Source organism: Acanthochromis polyacanthus, chromosome 4, assembly GCF_021347895.1.
Source record: "Acanthochromis polyacanthus isolate Apoly-LR-REF ecotype Palm Island chromosome 4, KAUST_Apoly_ChrSc, whole genome shotgun sequence".
NCBI lineage: Eukaryota > Metazoa > Chordata > Actinopteri > Pomacentridae > Acanthochromis > Acanthochromis polyacanthus.
Window position 1 is genome coordinate 35465177 of NC_067116.1, and position 13312 is coordinate 35478488.

The window sequence follows — 13312 nt, forward strand, 5'->3', positions numbered from 1 at the left end:
ATTGACATGCAATAATTACAGGGTGGTTTAAGGGGGAGCATGAAACATGACTCCTCCACAGTAAGAGGTGTTTTTAACGGAGGACAATCATTCGATACAAAAGCGGTGGCGTGAGCCGCGGAGACGTCACCAGTCCCCGCCTTGAATTATAAGAATCAATTGTTCGATTTTTTTTCACCCCCCAAAAATTCAGAATAGGTGGTTGGAGGCGTTATCGGGCACAGAGGACGCGCGTCTGTCGCAGACACCAAAACATCTGGACAGCAAGTCAAGGCTTGGAATTAAAAACTTGCATCAGTGGTGCCAGGTAGCAGTTATCGTTGATCATTTTTTTTTAACTGGAAACATTTCAAGAGGTGTGAAGAATGCGTCGCACCTCAGCCTGGCTTGGCTGGACACTGTGTTTGTGCGCATCTCTGGCCGTGTGCGCGCAGGATTACACCGAGGACGACGAGATGATCCTGGAACTGATCCGCGAGGACGGAACTGAGCCCGAAACCGGAGCCGAACCCGCAGCCGAGTTCCTCAGGTGCAACAAGGTAATGGCACAGTTTGCTGCGCCAGAGGCGTCAGAGCGCATCTTCTGCATGTAAAGTCACCATCAGCTCATCACTGTCCTAAAGCTGTGCATATGTCACTGTTGGTTAATGAGTGATTTTCACTATTGAAATTTCATCAATAATGCGTCTTTTGAGCTTTTGTTCAGTTAAAAAAAAGTCTACGGACAGGAGATCTCCATTTGCATGTGCGTTCACAACCTGGAACCCCCAAATTACTTTCCTTTTCTGTATCATTAACTTGACCTAAAAAGCATCCAAGTGCACAAAATGAATATGTTATTACAAAACATTAAGTGTCATTTTTCAAAAAGTTCCTGCAGGCATGCCTCATTTCTCCTGCGCACAGACACATGCTGGTCACCTGTACTCTATGTTCTCTGCGATGTGTTCCAGGCGGCGTGGCGCATGCCCGGTCAGTACCTTGTCATGCTGCGTCAGGGGACGCACGACTCTCAAGTGCAGAGGACCATCAGGAGGCTGCAAGCCAAAGCAGCCAGGAGAGGATACCTGGTGGAGATCCTGCAGACCTACTCCGGAGCGCTGCACGGCTTCCTGGTCAAGATGAGCAGCGACGTCCTTCACCTGGTAACTGCTTCACAGAAAATCTGACCACTTAAGGCTTAAAAAATAGATATAAAAATCTGAGAATTGCATCTAAAACTAGCAGGTGACTGATGAAGGACAGTAAATTTAAGTAATGTTGTCTTGGAACTTTTTAAAAATCTGAAAGAACGGTCCTGTAGCAGCTGTAGTCCAACATAGAGTGAATTACAGCAATGAAACATGGATGAGGTTCTCTAGACCAGTGAGAAACAAACTGATCATAGATCTGCTGGTATGCCTCGGGTGACTAAAACACGGCTGCACATCTTCAGGGAGCCCCAACTAGACTTTGTAGTTTGCAGGTGTCGGTTATAATGATCTTCTGTAAGTATTTAGTCCAAATGTGATACCATGTTCCTAGATATATCATACTTAAAGTACATCAAAATTATCAATAAAAATCAATCCAATACACAGCATAAGCTTGACAAGTGAATAGCTCTACAATGCATTCAGAAAAAAAATACATTTTTGCAAGCTGCTCCTTAATTGTGCGTCAGCAGTCACACACTTTACTGGAATGCATCTTTAAGGCACTGTGTTGAAGGCAGTGTTGGGAGAATTGGGTGGACTCCTGTGTACATGCATTCTGCACTGCCTGTCCTCCTCTGAGCATGAAATCATTGAGCATTCTGTACTTGAAGCTGCTGCACTATTCCCTTCTGGACCTCTTGCTGCGCTGCTACTGCCACAATGCTGCAAACTGTTTTTTTTCATAGGTTTTTATTTTCTTCAGGTCAACAGGCTACTATTAATCATATTATTTATTGTATTATTTTTTTTATACTGAGACTTGAGTACTGTAGTTTGTTCCTCCTGTTCCATGTTGTGAATGACTATAAAGTATTGTATAGTCTGCGTGTCAGAAATTGTAGATGAGCTGCAGCACCTGGTTGCACCACCAGATGAAGTCTTTCACTTTTTATCCCCCGCCGGCTGTAGGCACGGAGGGGGACATTGGCGTGGGCACGTCTGTCTGTCCGTCCGTCCGTCCGTACGTTCGCATTTTGTTTCCGGAGCATATCTCTGAAACTACTTGAGGGATTTCATTCATATTGCACCCAGGCCATCTCTATATAGTATAGATGTGCCTTTTGGGGTGCATGACCTTGACCTGATTTTCAAGGTCATAGTGAGGCACTCCAAATATTTTTTGGTTTCCGGATCATAGCTCAGAAACTACTTGAGGGATTTCATTCATATTGCGCACACTAAGCCTGTTGGTAATGTAGATGTGCCTTTTGGGGTGTATGACCTTGACCTGACTGTTTTTTTTTTATTGTAGTGAAGATGTATCATTTTGTAGGTGTATCGTCCACTATATATTATTATTTCTTGCGCTTAGAGGTACTATATATAAGGCGGGGGATGTTGTAAGCGGAGCGTGTTTATTAATACTGTAGCCACCGGAGGAGGAGGTCACTCAGCCTATGGACAGTTCTGTGTTAAACTTGTGGGGGTGAAACTAGCAATGGATCACCATGACAAAGACTTCTGTGTTATTTAATGACTTCTGGCCGGAGCTCCCTTGTTTATATTCTTACTTAAGCAGCCCCAAAGCCAATTCTGTACAGAATGATCACTTCATTTGTATTCTGCTCTAGGAAAACTTATTTAAGATAATCACAACTGTTTAGTGTCGAGCTAAACACTGAGTTGGTGGTATCCATTGATCATTCTGCTGGTTATTGATTAGGTAAAAAGTGTCTCATTGCCACTACAAAAATAAAAAGTTATTTTTTACCAGCTTGTGGTTAAGTTTGTGTTTCCGTCAGGCGGTGAAGCTCCCTCATGTCCACTACATTGAGGAGGATTCGTCCATCTTTGCTCAGAGTGCCCCCTGGAACCTGCAGAGGTTACTGCAGCCTCATGGTTTCATCTCTGAAAACGGAACATACAAGCCTCCCAGTAAGTCTGTCTCTAACTCTCACAACTTCCACTCTTTACATATTATTTTTTCCTTAAAATAGTCCATGGACTCCGATGTTAAATCAGATGAGAAGATTCAGGGAGAAAGAAGAAAACGTGGTTCCATTCACCACATTTCCGATAACATGAACAAGCATGTTACATCTAAAAGTTTCTTGTCTCTTAAATAATAATATAAAAAACAATTACATTTTAGATTTTTAACTTTATTTATTATTCAAACTCCTTTCATTGAATGGTAACATGAATTTACTGAATAAAAGACCCAAGATAGAAATAAGGTTTTAGTGAAGGCCATAAAATAGATTGGATCTTCAAAATAAAAGCCAATGGAGGTATCAAAAGTTTTCAGCAGGCTTCAGGGACATTGAAGATTTTCAGAATACAAAATCCTCACACACACACACACACCCACACACACCCACATACACACTTCAACTCCTGCAATTATAGCGGCATTTCCACTGGAGGAAATTTCCTCAGGGACTCAGAACCTTTGGTGGAACTCAATTTCTCTACCTGCATTTCCATTAGTGGAACCAGTGTCTAAGAAAACCTTAAGATTATCTTACCCCCCTAAAAAAAAAAACACATTTTTTTTTTTAACCTTCAGAAGGTTCAGGAACCACATCACTGACTGGTCTAGTATGCTAGTGTTTTCCCCAGCATTTTACAACTACAACTAAAAACCTTATTACCGTATATTTAGTTTTTTTTCTTTTGTGCGTTTTTGTGAAACTACGGAAGAATGGACCAATTATTTTGGAGCTAAAAATTTTACTAAATGGTCATCAGCATTTTGTATTATTGTATGCAAAATCGAAAAGTTAGCTGACCAACTCTTTAGACTGCAGTGGAAACACAGATACGAAAGGAGGTGAAGGAACCTTTAAGTCCTTGAAAAGTTTGTGGACATTAATCCCTGGAATTAAAGGTTCCCAGGAATTCTGATGGAAACATGACTTCAGGTAATCGTACATGCTTAAGACTTTAACCTAATCCCAATTAAATCACTTTTGTAATGACACTTCAGCTACGTCTCTGTATACTTACAGTAAGTTTTTTAACTTTAACTCTAATTTCAACACTTTTTCTTACACTGCAGTTTGCCCTTAGTTTAGTTTCTGTTATTTCAACTCTTCACGGTCACTCTGCTGCTCCTTCAATCAAACCAGTGACGCAGTTTAGCTCCCAGCGATCCATCAAGTAATAGAGTTTTCCCGCTGCTGGTAATCCCACAAAAATTCCTCCGGGAATTGCATTTTGTTGTTATTTGTCAAATCCACACTCTGTCTTGTGCAGATGATGGAGGAAAGGCGGAGGTCTATCTGATGGATGGCAGCGTTCAGAGTTCTCACCGCGAGGTTGAAGGTCGAGCTCTCATCACAGACTTCAATAACGTCCCCGAGGAGGATGGAGTCAGAGTCCACCGACAGGTAAACACACAGGGGAAGCGCTTGCATTCTAAAGAAACTTCCACATTAGTAATTGTACCTCAGTAACAAGCTGAAATGTGGATCTGTTTCACTGTGATGTTCATTATTCCTCCCTCCTCTGCAGGCGAGTCAGTGCGACAGTCACGGCACACACATGGCCGGTGTTGTGAGTGGATCAGATTCAGGCGTAGCTCGAGGTGCTGAAGTTAACCTGGTTCGTGTTCTCAACTGTCAGGGGAAAGGAACCGTCTCAGGAGCTCTGGCTGGTAGGAATCCTTCAGAACATTTGTACAACGCACTGAAGATCTCTATCTCCTGCCTAAGTAACACAGACTTCCCTCAGAACATTTCACTTGGTTAGTAACCATAGACTGTATATATAGTGGACGTAGCATCTGGCTCCAAAATTGAAGCCAACCCGGAAGTGTCAAAAACTTGCAATATCACGCCGTCCGCTAGGGTTGGCTCCAAAATGCTTTTTCTCCATAGACCCCAATTCATTTTTGGAAAAAAAGTAAAATTTGATAGACTGATGTTCTACAGCTCAGGATTTTTCCCCCGTTAGTTTTCATGGTCAAAATGAGAGATCAGGTGGCCGATCTTAAAATAAATCAATACTGAATTTTAAATAAATCGTTAAAGTTGGAGGAGCCAGGGGGCGTGGCTATACATGATAGACAGCAACAGAAGCCTCTGCGGTAAAATGTGGGCGGGATAAGAGAGTCCTCAGCCAATCCTGCCCCTAGTTGCTCTCCGGTCCAGTCTGTTTGATGACGCTTTTTACGTCACTGGCTCCAAAAAATCCAAAACGGCGACCAGGAAGTAGCAAAATCCGGGCTTCATTTTCTCGGCGTTGAAACCAACGGGTGACGTCACGGTAAGTTTACGCCTGATTGTAACATTTTAGCAGCATGACTGTGTGAATGGTAATGTTAGTTTAGAGTCTAAACCAGAATTTCAAATCCACACTCCACAAGTTCAGACATTTGTTTAAACTTTAGATAAATGTCTCATTCATGTTCTCCAGAGGATGAAGTCTACTAACTATGGTGACCCTTTAAATTCTGCTGCGGTGTCACCATGAGGTTAACATTTGTGATTTTGTTTGAAACATCTCAACAATTATTAACCTCCAAAACTCCATTGGGATGCCCATGTCCATGATCCTTCTCCTTCCCTTCTATTGGTTCTCTCATTATGTTAATAAACATGAATACATTTGGTATCTCAGAACTCAGGAAGTCCCAGGCCTGCTTCTAAAACGATCTGAAAGTAGTAGGGGTGCAGGACGCATAAAAATCACCATCATCTGCCATAAAGTGAATATCGCAAAGTTTATATATATCAGCTGCTTTTATCTGGATCAAGCAGTCATAGCATGTACATGCACTTAACTCTATGTCCATCTGTGCCAATAGCAAAGAAATCTCTGTGAAATTAATGTCACTTTCAAACAAATCAATTTTGGAGGGAATTTTGCTTCAAATCGGGTTAATGGAGAAAATTAAAATGAGCACAATGGCATTTGAAATTTGCCTTCATGACTGCAATCCCTTTAGTGATGGTAGCATCATATTTAGAATTTGGTTTAACACTAAAAACCTTCAAAATCAATGGCATTCTCATCCTCCTCAGCTGCGCTTTCAATTAAATGTTAATTACCAAATCTTATATGAAAGCGTTGGGCTCCAGGCAAAACTGTGTTCGAGTATGATCTTACAGAGCTGCTAGCATGGCTGTAGACTCTAAGTCCAGTTTAAAGTCTCTATCCAGTCCCTGGTTAAACTTCTAAAACCCCATCTCTGTATCTCATATTTAACTGTTTGTTGAAAATAATCCCTTCCTGCTTAAATATGGCGACAGAATGAGCAGATCTACAAAGCCTCACCTCTTTCTCCGACCATCCCTCCCAACTTGCTGCGCCTCGAGCACACCAGCTCAAACATTAGAAAACTAAGTGCTGCATAATGGCAAGTTGTAATATTGGTCTAACTTAGCCATACATATTCGAATCAGAAGCTGATTCTGAAACAGGGGAATGATGCAGAAAGTTCCATCCTGCAAATTGACAAGATTAGTTGCTTAGGTTTGTTATGAATGAAATCCCACAAGTCTGAATCTGTGTTTTTAAGACGGCCAAGTATCAACATGTAAGTGCCCAGACATGACACTGACAGCTTGTTTCCCTCCTAATGTGTCTTCATGTGTATATATATATATATATATATATATATATATATATATATATATATAAACTATATAGACTTGTTCACAAGATAAAAAAACAAACAAACAAACTTGACTTTTACCAGAGAAATAGTCTGTTAGACCACTCCTTAACCTTCCTGTTGTCCTCATTCAGGGACACCAAAAAATATGGTTTCCTTGTCTGAAAAAAATCAAAAAAATTCTGCACAAAAATTCCCCATATTTCTGAAAATTTGCAAAACCTTCAGGAAGAAAATTCCAATAATTCCTTAAAAGTTTCCTTTACAAATTTTATTTCAAAAAATCCCTCCATATTTACAAGTAAATTCTTGTAAATATTTTTAAAAAATGAGTAAAAATCTTCCAAAAAAGTCCTAGAAATATCTAAAGTGATTACATATACATCAGTAAAATTTCTAGTATTTTCTTTAAGAATATTCACAAAAAAAAATCTACCAAAATCCAGCGAATTTCGCTGGATTTTGGTAGATTTTTTGTGTGAATGTTCATAAGAAAAATTTTTAGCATTTCTTTTTTCCACCAAAAAATGTTCAAAGATTTCCCAAAAACGTTGTAAAAGGGGACATCAGAAGTTTCACTGTGAAAATATATATTTTTTTCCACATTTTCAAACTTTAAAAGGGGTCAATTTTGACCCAGAGAATGACACGAGGGTTAAGTCTATTCTGCAAGCAAATGTAAAGGAAGGGCCACTACTTGCGCAGCAGAGTGCATTTTGTTTCCTGCTTCCATCTCTTTAGGACTGGAGTACATCCGAGCAACTTTACAGGCCCATCCGGTGGAAGCTGTGGTCGTGCTGCTGCCCTTCGTTGGTGGCTTCAGCCGTTCCTTAAACGCAGCCTGTCGAGACATGGTGGCTAATGGAGCTGTGGTCATCGCCGCTGCGGGCAATTACAGAGACGACGCCTGCCTCTTCTCTCCTGCTTCAGAGCCGGAGGTGACAGGACCCTTTATCAAAAGGCCATAATGCATTTCAATACTGGACAAACCTCACATGACCCTCGCCGTAACCTCATTTACAGGTGATCACAGTTGGGGCGGTGAACTCAGCGGACCAGCTCATGTCCCAGGGAGCAGGTGGCACCAACTTCGGCCGCTGTGTTGATCTGTTTGCACCCGGCGATGACATCGTCAGTGCCAGTAGCGACTGCAGCACCTGCTTCACCTCCCGCAGTGGAACCTCCCAGGCTGCTGCACACGCCGCAGGTATCCAAACGCCTAACACGAAGAAGAAAACACGACAAAACAAAGCAACGTGTGTGCAGATGCAGTCAGGTTCATAATTTTGATTTGTTTGTTGTGTAGGTGTAGCAGCTGTAATCCTGTCGTCCAATCAGATTGCGTCACCGGTCCAGGTTCTGCACATGATGCTGGATTATTCCGTCAGCAACTCCATCAACTTTCTGTCTCTGTCTGAAACACATCGTCTCACCACTCCGAACCTGGTGGCAGCCATGCCTTCTAGCAACAACACGGCATCAAGTTAGTGGCTCATGATCCTCATTCTGCCTCACACACACACACAGCACCCATGTGTAGTTCACACCGTGTGTCTGTGTGCAGATGGGGAGCTCCTGTGTCGGTCAGTGTGGTCAGAGAGGTCAGGGGTTGCAAGCACTGATAAGGCCATCAGCCGCTGTCGTCAGGGGGAGGAGATGATGGGATGCAGCAGCTATGCTCCTGATGGCGTCCGTGTGGGAGAAACCATCAGCGTAAGCTCAGTCAAGACGCGCCATCATCTCTGAATTAACTGTGAAGTTTGCAAACATTAAAAGGCAGATAAAGCTCCATCTCTGTGGTTGCAGGTGAGCAACGGTCGCATGGAGTGTGTTGCCTACAACGGTCAGGCAGGTAAAGGTGTGTTCGCCGTGGCTCGCTGCTGTGTGATTGGTGGTCTGCGGTGCCAAGTCCATCCAAGTCCTGAACCTGGGAAAGACGCTCAGTGTGTCGATCCACAGCACCACCTGACCGGTAAGTCGAGGGTTCAATCTGCTGTAGTTGAAATGATACAAGCACGTCTGAACACGTATTGGATTTCTGGTTGAGATTACATGAAAAGGTAAACACCATCTGCCTGTCTGAGCATAAATATGGAGTTACAGCCACCACCATGGGGTTGAACCTTATGTTTGACTCTCTGTAGTCCCTCTCTGGTCCCTTAAAACTCATCTCTATGTATCATATGGTGCATATTTAGAAGTTCTTTCCATGAAATATCCCTTCCTGCCTTAAAATTACTGAGATGTAGCTCTACATGGTTGCTCTCTTTCAAATGTGCAGATCTATGAAGTCCTCACCTCCTTCTCCTTCTACCCCTTTGAATGCACTGCAGTTTGAGCACACCAGTCACACATTTTTGAATCGGAAACATATTCTGAAGAAGAAGAATGACACAGGAAGCGAGACACTGCAACTTAAATGGGTTGGTTCCAAAAGTTTGTCGAATAGAAAACCCAGGAAGTCTGAATCTGTGTTTTTGACACCGTTATTACTAGTATAGTGCAGTTTTGAGGCAGAAATGCTCAGCTATGGTGTTATGGTGTCTCCTATTTTTTCTAATGATATGTCTTCTAGAATATTCAAAAAAACACCCCAAGGAGATGTCAGCAAGGTAAAAATATCAATTTTCCCCAAATGACCACAAATGGTGAATCTTGTTCCTGGCGTGTTCTCTAATTCCAAGAGCTACTAAATGATGCGATATCTCATCTTACTAAATGAAGGAATATCTGTCTGTTTTTTTGCTTTACTTAAAAAAACTGATCATCCAATTCTCTTTAAACTTGGCAAGTGAGAAACAACTGAATTATTTAAGAAATAAGTCTACTTTAGAGGTGCTGTTTGGCAGAGTTGGGCTAGCAGTTTCCACTTGTTGTCAGTCTTTACGCTAAGCTAAGCTAACTGCCTCCAGCTCCACTTTTAACGACTCAGCAAGACAGTGAACAAATCACTTTTCCCCCAAAAATGACAATCAGTTTGTTCAAATGGAATGAGTGTTAATGTGCTGAAGGCAGTCAAAGCACAGCCTTAGGTAGTATCTTGTATATAAATGGTTATTTAAACCAAGAGCAGGCTTTTGATGCTGCTGCATTTAGAACATCTCTGACAATTAAACCAGTTACCATGGCAATCGCCCTGAAAAGGAAATGTGCTGCTGGCCGGCATAAATGCCAGCTACGTGTGTCCTAAAGAGCATGCTCTCAAAATGTAATTGTTGCACACAGGTGAATGGTTTTCCTTTGTTTTCCTCCTCTGGTGCCTTCACAGTGATGCCTCGGATGAGTCGGTGCTCGTCTGAGAATCGCTAATGGGCCACATCTCCAAACTTTTTGTTGCTTTAACTCACGCGAGCATCATTCCTCCTCTCCAGGGTGCACATCTCGGTCCACAGCTGAGCTCCTGACTGACTCGCGTCCACATCACGGCCACAGGAATCACTGCGCGGTGAAAGACGGGGTCACATCACATGCAGTTTGCTGCCACGCTCCATCTCTCGAGTGCAACCTGTTGGAAAACGTCTCGACTGACAAAGACCAGGTGATAAACTTCAGTCTGGACATGAGAGGAATAACTTCGTCACCTCACTGGAAAAAATGCCCCTCTCAAAACAAGAAAAAATAATTATTTCAAGGAACTTTTACTTTGAAATAAGTGAAAAAAAATCGGACAATAGAACAAGTAAAATGGCTTGGTAGGATTTCTTGAAATAAGATATGATATTTAGAATCTTCAGATCTCAAAATTAGCTGAGAAAACTTATTTTAAGCTGTATTTTACCAGGATTGTCAAGCTTAGGTGTCTTAAAATAAGCCAGATATGCTAAAGAAAGCAGTTTTTCACTCAAAAATAGATTTTTCTAATTTGAGATGTATTAACTCTCCTTGTTATCTTCATTTATAAGCACCAAAAAAATATTGTTTCCTTGTCTGAAAAAAAAAAAAAATCTCCAAAAAATTCCCCAATTTTCTAAAAATTTGCAAAACCTTCAGGAAGAAAATTCCAATAATTCCTTAAAAGTTTCCCTTAAAGTTTTATTTTAAAAAATCCCCCAAATTTGGCAAGAAAATTCTTGCAAATATTTTCAAAAAAATAGTAAAAAATCCTGCAAGAAATCCTAAAAATATCTGAACTGATTGCATATATATCAGTAGATTTTTTTGTGAATGTCCATGAGAAACATTTTTAACATTTCTTTTTTTCCACTAAAAATGTTCAAAAACTTCCCAAAAATGTTGAAAATGTGGACATCAGAAGTTTCACTGCAAAAATATTTTTTCCCCCCCACATTTTCAAACTTTAGAACGGTTCAATTTGACCTGCAGGACGACACAAGGGTTAAACTTAATTTGAGTTTGCAAAATTCAACTCAAAACAAGAGAATTTCAAGATTGTTTGACTTAACAGGAAATTTAAGATGCATTCTCCTAAAACACATCCCTCCATCTTGCTGAAATGTCTCTTGTTAAGTGAATTTATCTTAAATCAAGTGGGACATTTTGACTAAAAACAAGACAAACAGACTTGGTAAGATTTTGAGTTTTTACAGTGCTCCTGGACTTTTCCTCGTACCTTCAAACATCTCTGCTGTTCTCTTGCAGGTGGAGGTGTCCTGTCCGTCAGGCTGGACTCTGACAGACTGTAGCGCCGTCTCTCAGAGCTCTGCCGTCTTGGGGCCGGTTGCTAAGGGCAACAGTTGCCACGTACGCAGTGCCACAGGAGCGACGAGGGCAGCGGGCATCGCGGTCTGCTGTCGAGTCAGACCGTCAGAGCAGCACGCCACGACTCCTCACTGATCCGGCGTCCTGAAAACAGCTCCGACACTTTGTCATCTTTTATCAACCTTAATCTCCTTCGTAGTCACAAAGCACTTCTGTAAAGCTGTCTGTGTTTCAGTTGTAGCATTAGGCTGAAATATGCTCCAGTGCACATATTGTATTGATGTCTCCGACTTAGAACTGTCAACTCCTTGTTAGATTAAAAAAAAAAAAAAAAAAAAAAACATATGACATGCACAAGTTTGTAAAATGTAACCAAATATTTTTGTATCTTTTTACTAAACAAGTATAATAAAAAGCTTTCACGAACATCTCATTTGAATAATGGTCTTGCGTTTAGCTGACATACTGTCTGCAGCTTCTTCACCAACTAATAGAAAGAACAGATGAAAAATCGGTGCTTTATGAATAATAATAAAAAAGAGCTACATGAAAATATGCATCAAATGTAGCGGAAGGCACTAAGAATGCAGCGGCGTTGGTTTGTAGCTCTGACTTTAGGTGCAGTTCAGTGTGGCTGCAGTACAATGCTAGACAATCAACTTGATTAATAGGCTCCCTGTGTGCATTAAGGAGAACATTTCCTCTCATGTAAACAGTTGCCCTTCCTGAGGACTGAAATGCATCACTGTGATGGGTTCCACAGGTCATGTGAAAACAAATGAACCAAAGAAATAGTCATGACAACCAGACATGTTCACTGGACTTGAATCCTGATCGTTTCTGACGGATGACTTCGTTGTGGAAAACAGCAGATCCCATATGTCTGCATGGGGAAATTTTTTATATGAGGATTTTTTTTAGAGGGGGGAGAGACACACATTAAACTGGGGGTCTTTGGGCAGAATTTCCAGCATTTTGTAGAATTTTACGCACAAATGTGACTTTTCTGTATCTGTTTATACTGGAAATTTCATTATCTATGTAAAGAAACAGACGATTCAAAACATTGTAATATATATGGATCTAAGTGCATTTTTTTGGCAGTGGATTTACCGGTTGGATGAGCTCATGATTAATAATGACAGTTTTAACAGTCAAAAAAGATCAAGTGCTGAAGAAAAAATGCAATATTAACCCTCCTGTTGTCCTCATTTACAGTCACCAAAAAATATTGTTTCCTTGTCTGAAAAAAATCCAAAAATTTTGCAAAAAGAATTCCCTAAATTTCTGAAAATTTGCAAAATCTTCAAGAAGAAAATTCCAATAATTCCTTAAAAGTTTCCCTTGAAAGTTTTATTTTTTTAAAAATCCCCCACGTTTGGCAAGAAAATTATTGTAAATATTTTCAAAAAATGAGTAAAAATTCTTCCAAAAAATAATAAAAATATATAAAGTGATTACATACACACTCCCTGTCAAAAGTTTTAGGATACTGTCTCCTTCAAATAAAGTAGAACCTGTCCTACAACTTTTGACAGGGGGTGCATTTCATCATATGGACGTGATCAGGGAAGGACTCTGATCATACATGTAAAGTTTCAGGCAGATTGGAGCATGTTCAGGACATTTACACAGCATTTGAAATTTCATGGCGAAGGATCAAAATTCCAGAGGCCGCCACGGACACGCCCTTTGACTTTGGAAAAAGTTTTTAATAACTTTGGATCATTAAGGCCTCCTGTATGTACTTGCCGAAATTGAGGTGAATTGGAGTTTCCCCCTCGGAGGAGTTCGCTCTCGAAAAAAATGAAAAAATGGGCAAAATCTGACATTCAACGCAAAATAGCTCACTTCCTGTTGGGTTTGGAATGTGGCCGTCACTGACTTTTTTGTTCAG

The 13312-nt window shown here is 40.9% G+C and overlaps 1 protein-coding gene across 1 annotated transcript; it reads left to right on the forward strand.

Annotated features, from left to right (window-relative positions):
- Positions 1-11843, forward strand: pcsk9 (proprotein convertase subtilisin/kexin type 9). The gene is made up of 12 exons (XM_051947704.1): positions 1-539; positions 954-1145; positions 2939-3071; positions 4395-4528; positions 4653-4794; positions 7498-7694; positions 7780-7963; positions 8063-8239; positions 8321-8469; positions 8563-8728; positions 10128-10294; positions 11356-11843. Exons 1-12 carry the CDS (start codon positions 366-368, stop codon positions 11548-11550), a joined length of 2010 nt encoding a protein of 669 aa, XP_051803664.1. The 5' UTR covers positions 1-365; the 3' UTR covers positions 11551-11843.
- The last annotated feature ends 1469 nt before the right edge of the window (positions 11844-13312 follow it).